The 14,966-nt window shown below is 40.9% G+C and overlaps 1 protein-coding gene across 2 annotated transcripts in view; it reads right to left on the bottom strand.

Moving 5' to 3' along the window:
• Positions 1-14,966, bottom strand: part of LOC144784686 (ATP-dependent translocase ABCB1-like) — a 1,804,387-nt gene that overhangs the window by 240,845 nt on the left and 1,548,576 nt on the right. For both annotated transcript variants that reach the window (XM_078663637.1, XM_078663636.1), the window contains one exon: positions 1,590-1,787. In XM_078663637.1, coding sequence (XP_078519763.1) covers positions 1,590-1,787 — 198 coding nt within the window. The remainder of the gene's footprint in view (positions 1-1,589; positions 1,788-14,966) is intronic.

The following is a 14,966-nucleotide window of genomic DNA, read 5'->3' on the forward strand; positions in this document are numbered from 1 at the left end:
GGTGCAGTTTAAATGGCCTGCGCATGATTGAGAATTAATGTTCGTATCACAAAAATTGTGAGACATCTGTATATTGTGGCTGGATTATTACATAATCCTCACAGCTGGGTTGCGATCCAAATATAGATACCGGGATGGAATATTTATTCGGCTAGGACTGGCCATGTCACCCTCCTCAGTGCTGAATGGAACTAGTCTCAGAATTTCTATTGTGTGGGGTTGTGTGCCTTCAAACCAATCAACATGTTCTTTGTAAGTAAGAGGAACTTCTATTGACTCATATGGAATGTACTCAGCTTGTATGTTATCCTCAGTCTATTCGTGAAATACCAGTGTTGCATCATCTGCAGCTGGGAAGGTAATTTAGGAGTTGAATACCTCTGTTCTATATGAATCATGTGCCTCTACCACAAAGGTAATGACCCCACCATCTAGTGTGAGACCATTTTGTAGTAGTTTCTGAGTAACTGCATATCTGCAGTTTTCAGAGATATTTTGTGCCATGTTATGTAAGAAATGAATGACAGAGTTCGGCTAACACAGTTGGAACTTGATCCTTTCAAGCTTGAAAAACCAACAGCCAATACAATAGGTATTCCTACTCAGCTGATGAGGATATTCCCTAGAAACACAGACGTTTCCGGTTAAAAAGTGAATAGGGGTCTCTGAGAAGGCACAACTGAACTACTCAGTTGATCCATACAAAATAAGAATCCAACCAACTTTGGCGGTACCATGTCATGTAGTTTCCCCTCATCAGTAGGATCTAGATGTTTGTGGATGACATAGACTTTGGGATGGTGCAAGACTGATTGCGTGCATCTCTGCAGGATATGTTGTTCCTTGGACCAGCTACCTCACAGTGCCATAATACTCTCCCCCTAGACAAGGTGCGAACAGTTCTGACAACCTTGGGCATGACAACCCGGACCCTTAGGGATCGTGGTGACGGATCTAGAACCTTTCGCTCATACACTCGCGCTCTCGTTGGCTCAGAGAAAAATAGAAAAATACACAAAAGGACGTTTTCAATATTTATTGACCCAAATTGATTCTTGTATAATATATATATTCTGCAATGATCAATAGACAGAAGGAGCTGAACGTTATAATAAGCAGCAGGACAGTAAACAGAACAAATCCTACATTCTCCTACAATGCAAACCCTAACATATGAGTCTAGGATGTTGGTGTATGATCTGCCAAGTAACCCCCTACTGGATGAACCCCATTACCTGGTGGGTAAGACAGTTGATTCTGTATTGCTGATGCATGAAATGGCATAGATTTTGACCCATTTTAGCCAGGAATGTTTGTGAAAGTACTGTCATGATCTCAATAATTTCAAGGAAATGCACAAGACGTTTAACTGGTGGTTACTTTAAGAGATGGAAAATGATTGGTTACACTAGGTCATCACCATCTATCCTTAACATCAATCAATCAATCAATCCAGCTCTATTTAACATATTACTTGCTGGTCAGCAGGCAAGACAGTATCAAATGGATTTGAGGACATTGAACTACAGGCATAGTAATATTTTACCTTTATTGTATGATAACATTTGAAATATGTTATTATAACTTACCACATGCCCTTCTATGGGGTCATAAAACCTCTCCAAGAGTTGAATTGTGGTACTCTTTCCACAGCCACTGCTTCCAACGAGGGCTAGAGTTTGGCCTTTCCGAACCCGCAGGTTAAGCCCTTGTAGAACCTGATCCTTTAATCTAGTTGGATATGCAAATTTGGTATTTCTAAATTCAATGTCCCCTTCAAAGTTATCCTAAAAGGTAATAGACACAGTATGTAAACACAAAAACAGAACAAGATGAAAAGACGAGTGAACCAGATGTATGTCTCCCTGTTTTAAGGAAGTCAATTACAATCTAATAATGAAGCATAAAATTAGCATGTTTACATGAGATACTCCCATCCACACTTTAGAATTTTCTTCAAGACTCAAACACTAGAATGCACACAATATTTGTATTTGATAGCAATGGCACATACTTGGTTCAGATTGCTAGGGTGTACATGTAGCATAATCATAATTTTCTCCCTTTCATTTGTTACAGCACAGTGGTTAGCAAGGTGAATTCTTGACCCTCGAGTGGGTTCCATCCAAGGTTTGTCCCAATATTATGTTGAAACCTGGGCAGTTATGAATAGCCTCTTTTAATTATATATTCAACTAATTTGTTGACGTATATAAATTACAATATGTACAATATAATTATGAATTATTTCTCCACAGAACATGAAAACATTTGTTCTAGCAATCATGATGTATACAATTCCTGGAGTTACAGAAATTATTGATGGGCAGAGGCACCACAGCCTGCAATTATAAAGCACATTATGTGTCGCTACTTTTTGATATGGTAATATTAGCAGAGTATTCAAAGCCTTCGTGAGGCTACAGCTACCTTGGCCATGGAAACCGATGTGACTACAAAATATATATCTATAATACTGAAGAGTCGATGTAGTAGAGCCTGGGCTTAAGATGGGTTAGTGAATGGTTTGTTTTGAAACTATCTTGATTGTACTTTTACTTAATTACAAAGGGGGTGGTTGGAGATATGTATTCTCTTAACAAGTGTATAATCAGATCCCATTAGAAAACGTATCCCCATTTCAATGGCGAGGGGAAATATATAGAGATAAATCCTTGAAAACAAGGCTGAGGATAGCACCCCAGGCAGCAAGATTTGGTTCTAATACAGAATATAAGAAGTGATATATTGTTCAAGAAGCTGATGTGTTTAACCAAATATTCACATTCCCAGTAAACACTGAGAAAGATCGCTTGTCAAATGCGACATCAAATTTATAACTGAAAGACCCTGCAATACCACCATATAAATCTGTGCAGAGAGGGGGTATTTTTATCTATTCAGATCCAAGTTCAGAAAATACATTGGAGTTCTCTCACCCATCTAATCTGTTGAAAGATTAAAAGAAGCCAGATGGGTTAGGGGAATGTGGAAGATTAGATGGATGTTTTTAATTATCACTCGATAGCATACCAATAAAACACGATTTCATAAATTTTCAAGTCACGAAAGGGGGCCCTCTTAATCAAGCTTTTACTGATGGATTGCAGGAAAAATATTCCCTGAAGGTAGAACATATCCTGGCTGGGTCAGCTCTAGTGTCAGGATTTCATTCCGTGTTAAAAAAATAAGAGCAAATGGTACCAAGCGGCGCGCCAGAGTGCGCATTTTCTATTGTTGATTTTGCTACTACTTGAGTAGATTTTCTACTCGAGCAGTAGCACTCTGACTATAAATTGTCTCACTCTCCTGCAACCACCTGCGTTGAAGATATCTCACCAGGTGCCCCTATAGTGACCTAAAATCTCGCAAGTGGGTGCCAAATCTCGCTCGCCAACTTACCATTTTCAAGCCGTATGCGAGACTATGCACATAGCAGTTGTCGGAATTTGGTGATGCCCAGTGGCCAAAATTACAGCAATTATGCTGGTGGAGCACAATATATCGCCAACCCTACCAGGAAGTGCAGTGGCCCTGGACATTGGCAACTTACATCTTTGGGTGGAAAATAAGCAACTTTCCATCAGAAACAAATGATGTTCTATGCCCACATCTGCAACTGAACCAAATAAATGTGCGCCTTCTATAGCCACAGTAAGTGACTTTGCATTAAATTGCATGATAGCCTATGAAAAGATATCTAAAAGGAAGAGGAATAACAAAATACCATTCAGGAAGTTATCAATGTCTAAATTATGAGAAATCTACAGCTCGAAAAAACAATCACTGGAAATCCACTGACTAGATTTTTCGAACCTTGAATTGAAAATGGTGAACTTGGATTAGGAAGTTTAAAAAGCAGATATGATACGTTCATAAACTGGCTTCAAAGCACTAGTGGTATGGTGTTTAAAAGTCTCAATTTTAAAATGGGCTACCTCCATGAAGCGGCTTGGCCATTTGTGATATAGAATAGAGTAGAAAAATGTGGCTATTAGGAAACTGGTTTTCCTAATGCATAAAACTAATTTAGAGATTCCTTTTGGGTTGACAGTCGACCTAACTCATGAATATTAATGAGTTAGGTTTCAGTTTGCGACCCATTAGGAATTATAGCCATGACAGGGATGGCCAGCTGACCACCAAGTCTTTGACTGCTTTTAATAAAGTATATCTTTTTTTAATTCATACTGTTTTCGTTAAAGGGAAAAGGAATGCTTTAAAAAAGGAAAAAGATGAAACCTTGAACTTGTAAGAAATATTTTTATTTACATTTTCAAAGGGGAAAGGATCCCACCAAAAGGGTGACCACCAGTTTTTAACTGGTGGTAAAGTATTACTGTTTTGCGACCGAAATTTGGTGGCAAAACAATAATACATTCAGTATTTGGAAGGAATTCCCTTAACATGCCTCTTCCAAATACTGAATCTCAGATGCAAAATACATCCCACTAACACATTTTGTAATCATATTTCAAATTTTGTACCTTTGAAAAAGCTTTTTTTCCCGGTCCAAAATAGCTTGATTCTTGGAAATTGAATTTCTCAGAAAAATGCTTTGTATATCTGGCCCATGATTTCTGAGGGGAAAGGGAACTGGAACCAGTTTCCTTTTATTTAAAAGTGTATAGAACTATGTCTATCTCTAAAGGAAGATAGGCAAATGTAATATTATGACCCTTGTTAATCACATCCAAGTCCCTTTGACCATACACATGCTTTCCAAGAAATGCGAAAAGCAATACATATATGGACAACCTGTAAAAGGACCCCTCACAATACATTAGTAGTCAGTACTCAAAATCCACTTTATTCGATTATTTTAAAATCATAAACGTATGATATTCAATCACAAGATAAAATCAGAAGTACAAAAATATATGAAGATTAATTTACAAAAATATGCATTTCATGTACACAAAACACAGTGGTGTCGAATTAATTATTATTCATTATAGCTTACAAATTATACAAGATAGTCAGTGATTCAATACATGTTTAAAAGCTACAGATTTAACGTCATGTGTGTTCTCAATTAGTTGGTAAAATTAATTTCAATTTGAGATATTACATATTCCGAGGATGTTTACCCCAGTGATCTGTGTTTCTTGTTGCCGATGGATGCTACCAAGAAGTTTGCTACCCCAAACATGACAGCGGAGGATTCCATTAATTGGAGATAGAGTAATGCAGGTTTTACCTGCAGGAACCCCCTATGTTTTAATAATGGGGTAATAAACTTTTTCCTGCCTCCCATATAAAATGGGCAGAAAAACACAAAGTGCATCGTGTCCTGATATGAATGAGCGTCACATTTGCAAGGAGCGGCATCCTCTGGTTTGCACCACTCTCTAAAAAATCCCAATAGCAAGTGCGACTGATTAAAACTAAATTTAGTAAGCAACCATCGGTGGAAGGGTTTAATGACAATTGACAAATATGGTTGAATGGACATAGACAGTATCAGCATACAATGGACCCTTACAGTTGGTTTACTTATTTCTGTGGTTTCACGGTCCAGTTCTCTAGATCTTAAGAAGTTTGTTTTTACCCAGTTGATGTCAGCTTTAGTTAGACCTTCTGGGTTGGTATAAATCTCTGGACGACCCAGATAGTTAGATGTAGATTTAATGAAGGACAGCCATTGTATTTCCGACACTTTATCAAGTAGCATACAGTCCCTGATGATCTTATGGTTCAGTGTGAGATTGGGATTCAGCCAGGATCTGATCCATAGTAGGATGGGGGCCATGTTTAATAGGTCTGTGATATATCCCATCCCAAGCTCCAAGTGTACTGCATATGGGGCAGTTGATTGGGGGAGCCCTAATATGGCTCGCAGGAATTTATTTTCTTCTCTCTGAATGAGAGTTGTATCTTTATATCCCCATATTGCTGCCCCTTACCTTGCAATGGCCATAGTTTTAGCTTTATAAATAGACAATATTGCCTCAGCTGGTTTACCACCCAGTCTCTTAGCAAATCCTAAAATAGCATCCGAAGATCTTCTTATGGCAGCTACTTTATTCAGAACTTGGGGGGCCCATGAACCTACATCGTCAAACACGACCCCTAGGTACGTGAAGACTTTTACTTTAGATATTACTGAGTCATTGCATGAGACAGTTTTAAAGCACTTTCTCCTATTCCCTAGTGACATAACATGCGACTTCTCAGTATTAATAACTAGGTCCAATTTTTTCATAAATTCCCCAAAGTAGTTAAGAAGACGTTGTAAGGCATTAGGTGTCCTAGCCAATAGCACTGTATCATCCGCGTATAGGAGTACAGGGATGGACGTTCCTCCCATACGTGGAATATCAGTTGTTGTAGTTATCAAAACATCTTCCAGGGAGTTTATGTATAATGTGAATAGCATTGGAGCCAAGATACACCCCTGGCGCCCCCCCTACCGGATTTAAACCCAGCCGTGCATCTTCCCTCTTGCGACATCCTGATAGATGCAGACAGGTCTCTATGCACTTCAGCCCAAAAATTCACCAGGGCCTGATCAAGACTTAGCTCCAAAAACATCATCCACAGCTTTGAACTATTAACTAGGTCAAAAGCTGTGGATAAGTCCATAAATGCCAGAAAGATTGAACCCTTAGACGCAACCGTATATTTATTAATTATAAGATGTATATTTAGGCACTGATCTTCGGTGCCTCTCCTGGCTCTAAAGCCATATTGGGCATTACTTAAGATGGCATTTTCTGAGGCCCAGGCTGTTATCCTGGCTAAAATTACTTTCCCCAATATTTTAATTGAGGAATCAATCAAAGAAATTGGCCGGTAGCATCTTGGATCCCCCCTTTGGCCCTTTTTGAAAACTGGGATTATAATGGAGCGGCATCAAGAGGTGGGGAAGGTGACAGGGGTAGAGCAGGCTGCTATGTTAAAAACATTTGTGAGAATTACTGACCAAAAATCCGAATTGGCCTTATACATGTCAGATGGTACCCCATCCGGGCCCGGAGCTTTGTGTCCGGCCGTATCTGCTATTGCTTTCTGCACTTCTTTTATAGTAAAACTCAGGGAAGACACCATTGACTCTCCATTATGTGGCACGTAAATATCAAGCTCTAGGTTACTTCCATATATGTTCTCAAAATGGTTTCGCCATTCCCTTTCTGTGATGTTGACTTCTAACGGGGCATTTTCTTCACCGTTAAACAAAGGGGAGTTAATGATTAACCAAAATTTGGAACTGTTCTTCAAAGTGGCTTTCTCATATAATGAGTCCCACGCCTCTTCCTTAATTTCGTTTTTACGTGTTTGGAGGATGGTGTTATATTTCTTCCTTAGGAGAGCTACTTCATGCTTATCTCTAGGATTCTTATTAAGTGCTCTCAGAAGCTCACTATGGGTTTTGTGCAATTATGGTCAAACCATCCGTGCACCGTTTTTTTTTTATGTTGTACCTTCACTGTGAGATCCCTTGGGACCTGTTGACAGATTACTTCGTATGAGGATATAACATCCCCACCAAAACTAAGTGGGTCACTACAGGTGTTAAGTTCTTTTCCGACCTTAGATCTGATTGTATTAAAAAAGTCCTCAGGGGTGATTTTGTTCCATTTCAATCTCCTCCCCTGGTCCTTTGTTACAACCTCAACAACAGCTTCTGTGGTCTCAATTTTATTAAAGCAAACTAAGTTATTATTAAGTTCCTTTAAGGTCTCTATAATGTCACTTGATATCTGGGTCAGCGTCGTTTCCAGTTTTTCTGTGAGTATACTCTCCACCATGTCTCTCATAGAGGTTTCGAAATGTCTAGAGGCAGAATAACCTTTTTTCTGATAATGGGGAATAGGTGTTTTGTACCTTTTATACTGTCTCATGCCACGTTTCTTAACTGCTTTTGTAACCTCCCCTGAATGATCTTGCTCTGTTGGAATATTTGCAGGAATTTCAACCTCAGGGCACAAAGTGCTGGGAAGGGGAAGGATGCTTTTACTGGGGTTAATAAGGATCTTGGGCTCCAATGGAATAGTCTGTCTAACACTCAGAGGAGACCCCGGTGTCTCTCTAGAGGAATTTTCCAGACCCAGCTCCCGTTCTGTAATAGCAATTTCTTTATTTAGCTTGCCCACGGCGGAAGTAAGGTAGGACAAAATGTTAGCTGAAGTGGTAGATTTTCGTGGGACTTTTGCTTTAACACCTCCTCCATTAGTAGAAGTTTGTAGTTTACGTTTAACCCATAATGGATGATACTTCTCAGAGGGGTGGCCCGTCCCGTCCCTTGTCGTCCCCTGACGGCCACAGACGGCCCGCCCTTTGCCCGGGCTTCGCCTGGCGCCGTCCGCGCGTGTCCGCGACGCGGAGGAAAATGTGTGTATTTCAGCGCCTCCAGGCGCGCTGCAGGGGAAGTGGGCGGTGCGGTGCTGCCCTCCCAAGGCAGGCTTGGAGCTGTAGTTTTCCCCACTCCGCGGCCGAGCGATGTCACGAGCTCGGCGGCGGGGGCTCCCACAGCGTCAAGTCCCCAGAGGTGTTTGCTGCCAGGTGGTGGGTCGCGATGTGCCAAGAAGTGTTGCTGCTGCCCCTCAAGCACTACACAAGTGCGTCTCAGCCCCCGCTCCTCAGTGGAAGCTGTGTGTATTTAAGCGCCTCCAGGCGCGCTGCAGGGGAAGTGGGCGGTGCGGTGCTGCCCTCCCAAGGCAGTCTGGGAGCTGTAGTTTGCCCCACTCCGCGGCCGAGCAATGTCACGAGCTCGGCGGCGGGGGGTCCCACAGAGTCAGGTCCCCATAGGTGTTTGCTGCCAGGTGGTGGGACGCGATGTGCCAAGAAGTGTTGCTGCCGCCCCTCAAGCACTACACAAGTGCATCTCAGCCCCTCACAATACATTAAAAACTGCTTTGTTGATGAAGGGTAAATAGGCATATCTTAACAGGAAATAAGAATCACTGCAAAGTTTTTTGTCTATGACATCAATTGAGTTGATTAAAGCATTGCAACAGTGGGAGAAACATCACAGAAGTAATTTTAATCCTGAACAAAGTGGGTTTGAAGCTGATCCTTGAATCTTTTTGTAAATGCAACAAAAGGCAAAAAAGGGATTTTGTTTTTCTTAACCAGCTCCTACATTACAGGTATAATACCTTACCTATATGTACCTAGACGGTTTATATATGGTATGTGTGTATATATATATATATATATATATTCCCTGAAAAAAAACATAGGTTTCAGGCCTGATATAGTTAGGAATTAGCATTTAAAAAACCTTAGAAATTCACTGAAAAAACTAGGTTTTAGAGGTGTTATAGGTTGCTGGACATTTCACTTGTACAAAGCCATTGAAATTCCTCCGATATAGTTAGTTGTACTAACTATATCTCGCGCACCCGCAATCTACTGCTGATGATGTCACATATTACATCATTCATGACATGGTCAGTGACATCACTGATGACATCTCAAATGACATCACTGATGACATCATCCAGTGAATGTGGTTTGCTTCGTTATTTAAATATGTATTATATATATAGCAATTTACATGGAAGAATGAGTGTATATATAAATATAAATATCTGGATGGAGGATTTAGTAGCAGTGTGATTGACTGTTTACTTGACTAATTTAAAGTGTCTCTCTAAATATATTGGATAGTGACTAAACTGTGTGAACATCTGTATCACTTTGTCAGTTGTTGTAAAAACTACTTCTCCAGTTGGTTACTAGCTATTTGAAAGTCTATATTAGTTATTGATTAGTTAACTGAGTATTTGTATGGGAGAGTGAATGTGTATGTGGTTCGGTGGGAGGTGTGTGACTGCCCAAAGATGTGTGAATAGTTGATTTAGTAGGTATATAACGTTAAGACTACATGTTATAACAGTTGTTTGGGTGAGTGAATATCTTTATGGGTGTGGTGATGAGCAAATATCTCTCTTAATGGTACATGTCCAACAAAGTAGAAAAATAAAAGGCAATGTATATGTAAGTTGTTGTTTATAAATAAGTATACAAAAGACTCAGTGATTGTATGCGTGACTGTATGGATAACTGTATACTTGTAATAGTGATTTTATAATACACTAAGTATAATTTACTATCTATATGAATAGATAAAGTGGTGTTTATAAGTGTATAGCTAAGTAAATATAAGTATGATCCATTGTTTGCATAAGTGAATAGGATGACTTTATAAGTGAATAGGATGTGTGCTGGTGTGTAATGTCGAGGTGTATAAGTATATTTGATAGTGTTCTATTGATCATTGACTGCATGTATGAGTGAATCTGTAGCTAAGTGATTAGATGTGTGTATAGATCTAGGAATCACTGAGTGGGTTTTTAGAAACTTGTATTGGTGTGTCAATGGATTCAAATATGGTACTCTGTATTTTACAGTGAGTGATGAAAGGTTATACTAGCGTATGATGAGGTGTATCGCCACGTGGATGATGTCATCAGTGATGTCATCAGTGATGTCGTTTGAGATGTCATCAGTGAGGTCACTGTCCATGTCATGAATGATGTAATATGTGACATCATCAGCAGTAGATTGCTGGCGCGCGAGATATAGTTAGTACAACTAACTATATCGGAGGAATTTCAATGGTTTTGTACAAGTGAAATGTCTAGCAAACTACAACACCCCTAAAACCTACAGTTTTTTCAGTGAATTTCTAAGGTTTTTTAAATGCTAATTCCTAACTATATCAGGCCTGAAACCTATGGCTTTTTCAGGGAATTTTAAAGGTTTTTTAAATGCTAATTCCTAACTATATCAGGCCTGAAACCTATGTTTTTTTCGGTGAATTTTTTTGTGAATGAAACTTTTTAAATGTATTAATTGTTATTATTTTTTTATACTGATTTACTATATTTTTTAAACTATTTATTTTTAGATTTATTTCTTAAATTACATTGTAATTACATTATACATTACATTACAAAATATACTTTCTCAGAATGAATTACTTTAGTTTAAATACTTTGCAAATAGGCAATTGACTTTTAAGTACAGTAGTTACAGTTGTTGCAATGGGCAACACAATTTCAAACACAGAGCAACATTGGCCTCAATGTGTTTTTCTGGTTAAATGCAATTAGTTACTTTATGGATTACTTTTCTAACCACAGGACTGGATCGTAGATTCAGTCCTCGGACACCTCCTGTAAACGGTTGAGTAAAACTGTTTTAGTTACTGTAGTGATTTTTAAGGATTATTATTGTATTTTTGTATTATTGTATTTTAAAAGTTGACAGAAATGTTTTCACATATAATCACCAATGTTATCCTATGGGAGGAAATTCACTTAGCAGGTAAGTAGTGTTATCATTACTTTTTCTTACTCAGTCGTGGATCCTGGTTCCAGCACTGGTGCATCTCCTGTAAACAGTTGAAAGAATGTGTTTAAGTCATACAGGCGATTTTTTAGAAATATTTTTAGTTAGTGAAAATAGACACAGAAACATTTCTGGTGAAAACCAGACAATGGATTCCTATGGTAGGAAATTCAAGTTACTGGTAAGTATGGTTAGAATTACTTTTCAGGATCAGTACTGGGCTCAAAGATGCAGCCTTCGGAATTCGTAGTTCGGCTGATTTTAGAGGAATTTTTTAAAGTTCCAAAACTCCACACTTAAAAAAACTTCCAAGTGAAACCAGTCAATGTTAGCCTACGGAAGGAAATTCAAGTTACTGTAACTACGATTAGAATTACTTTTCAGGATCAGTATTGGGCTGAAAGATGCAGCACTGAGGTCTCTCCTGATAACAGGTGAGTAAATCGGAATTCAGAGTTCGGCTGATTTTAGAGGAATTTTTTAAAGTTCCAAAACCCCACACTTAAAAACAATTCCAAGTGAAACAAGTCAATGTTAGCCTATGGAAGGAAATTCAAGTTACTGTAAGTATTGTTAGAATTACTTTTCAGGATCAGTAGTGGGCTGAAAGATGCAGCACTGAGGTCTCTCCTGATAACAGGTGAGTAAATCGGAATTCGTAGTTCGGCTGATTTTACAGGAATATTTGTATGTTTCAAAAATAGACACTTAGAAACTTTTCTGGTGAAAACTACGCAATAGATTCCTATGGAAGGAAATACATGTTACTGGTAAGTACGCTTAGATTTACTTTTCAGGGTCTGTACTGGTTCAAAGATGCAGCACTGACGTCTCTCGTGATAACAGGTGAGTAAATCGGAATTCGTAGTTCCGCTGATGTTAGAGGAATATTGTGCTCAATAGTGAAGGAAGGGGGCGGGGCCTGAGGTGACGTATGCAAACACGCCTTGTGGCGCGTTTTAGGTTGGGAAATTAATTCCTCTTCAATCCTGGGGTACCCTGTGAGCAAACTAGCCCACCAGGTACCTCCAGTATGCGCCAGGGAGCTGCGCTGCAGAGAGGTGTTCAGAGGGCTCGCCCCCTTTTTACAACACTCTTACTATCAAATTCCTCCCTGGGCAGACTTACTAACACCTTTTTAGAGATCAAGGTACATCCTAATTATGAGAGATTCTTGGATGACATCCAGCCACCCTGGCCAAGAAACTTTATATCCAGTTTAGGCATGGCTCACTCCCCCTTAGGGAGGCCACTGTCAAGTGGTCAAATGCTTCACCCCTGGGGAGCACTTGCCCAGGGTGCGCGGGTAGCAGGGACACAGAACTGCATGTTCTGCTCTTTTGCCCCTCGTACTCTCGGGCAAGAGCGAAATGGATAATTCTTTTTTGTAAGTCCAGGGGCATCAGGGATTATAGGGAGACCTTCCGAATCCTCAAAACCGATACCTCCTTCTTGACAGTATATGCAACGGCAACATTTCTCCTGTCTATGTGGTTCATAAGGTGTGCAATACTAAAAAAAAAAACACCAACTCATCAATTACTCTTTCAGGGGTGCTATAATGTTATAACATCGGAGGGTATTTTCCTACAAAAGAAATCAGGTAGTTTTAATAGGGAATTAATGTTGCCCTTGTGAGTTACCTAGGGATGCATTATTTCAAATATTCTTTGTAACCTCTCATGTATGTGGCCCATTGAGGTCTTTTATACTTTTTTAACATGTATTTATATCTAATTTGTATTGAAGTATGTGTTTTGTAAATATGATTTTTTATGGTTTTTAACCGATAATAAAAGCTTTTAACTGACTGACTGACTGACAACACTCTGCAATGCAGCTCCGTGGCTCTTACTGGAGGTACCTGTTGGACTAGTTGGCCCCAAGGGCACCTATTGATTGAAGAGGAATTAATTCCCCAACTTAAAACGCGCCACAGTGCATGTTTGCATACATATCACCTCAAGCCCCGCCCCCTACCTTCACCACTGTGCAAACGCGCCCAGTAGTTCTAAGTTAGGGGATTAAGTCCCCTTGCATACTGGGGGTCCCTGGGGGCCAACTAGCCCACCAGGAATCTCCAGTATGCGCCAGGGGACTGCATTGCAGAGAGGTGTAAAAAGGGGCGTGGCCTCATTACACCTCTCTGCAACGCAGCCCCCTGGCGTGTTTGCAGAGGGGAAACTAATTCCCCTTGCATACTGGGGGTCCCTGGGGGCCATCTAGCCCACCAGGAACCTCCAGTATGTGCCAGGGGGCTGTGTTGCAGAGAGGTGTAATGAGGCCACGCCCCTTTTTACACTTTTCTGCAACGCAGAACCTTGGCGTGTTTGCAGAGGGGAAACTAATTCCCCTTGCATACTGGGGGTCCCTGTGGGCCAACTAGCCCACCAGGAACCTCCAGTATGCGACAGGGGAATGCGTTGCAGAGAGGTGTAAAAAGGGGCGTGGCCTCTTTACACGTCTCTGCACGGCAGCCCCCTGGCACAAACTGGAGGTTCCTGGTGGGCTACTTGGCCCCCAGGGACCCCCAGTATTCAATGGGAATTATTTCCCCCTCTGCAAATGCGCCAGGGGGCGTGTTTGCAGAGTGGTGCAGGGAGGGGGCAGGGCTTGAGGTGACAGATTGCACAACTCTGCAAACTCGCCCCCTTGCGAGTATGCAGAGGGGGCACTAATTCCCCTTGAATACTGGGGGTCCCCGGGGGCCAACTAGCCCACCAGGAACCTCTAGTATGCGCCAGGGGGCTGCCTTGCAGAGAGGTGTAAAAAGGGGCATGGCCTCTTTACACGTCTCTGCAAGACAGCCCCCTGGCGTGTTTACAGAGGGGGAACTAATTACCCTTGAATACCTGGGGTCCCTGGGGGCCAACTAGTCCACCAGGAACCTCTAGTATGCGACAGGGGGCTGCGTTGCAGAGAGGTGTAAAAAGGGGCATGGCCTCTTTACACGTCTCTGCAAGGCAGCGCTCTGGCACATACTGGAGGTTCCTGGTGGGCTACCTGGCCCCCAGGGACCCCCAGTATTCAATGGGAATTATTTACCACTCTGCAAACTCGCCCCTGGCGAGTATGCAGAGGGGAAACTAATTCCCCTTGAATACTGGGGGTCCCTGGGGGCCAACTAGTACACCAAGAACCTCCAGTATGCGACAGGGGGCTGCATTGCATAGAGGTGTAAAAAGGGGCGTGGCCTCTTTACACGTCTCTGCAAGACAGCCCCCTGGCACATACTGGAGGTTCCTGGTGGGCTACATGGCCCCCAGGGACCCCCAGTATTCAATGGGAAATATTTTCCCCTAATGGGTGTTGAAGCGCTTTTCTGGCGAGTAGCACGCCACTCCGGAACACATAAAGGATTAGTGTTGAAAATTAGTATAGTATAAATTTGAAGTAATTTGAGTAGTAGATATGTTATTCAGTTATTTGGGCAGTATATTAGTATAGTTGAATATGGAATATGAGAAGTGAACATGTTAGTCTGTTAATTTTGATTGAAAAAGGATAGTGGAGGGATAAAAGAGTGAAGGATTTATTTTTTTTAGGTCTTAGCAGTAGGAAGAGGCTTTTGGGTGAGTAAAAAGAAGTTTTGGAGGGAATGAGTAAGAGGAGAGAGTTTAGAAAGGTTTGTTTTAGGGGATCGGTGTAGTAAAAAGAGGTCTCAG

The sequence above is a fragment of the Lissotriton helveticus genome, chromosome 10, assembly GCF_964261635.1.
Source record: "Lissotriton helveticus chromosome 10, aLisHel1.1, whole genome shotgun sequence".
Classification (NCBI taxonomy): Eukaryota; Metazoa; Chordata; class Amphibia; order Caudata; family Salamandridae; genus Lissotriton; species Lissotriton helveticus.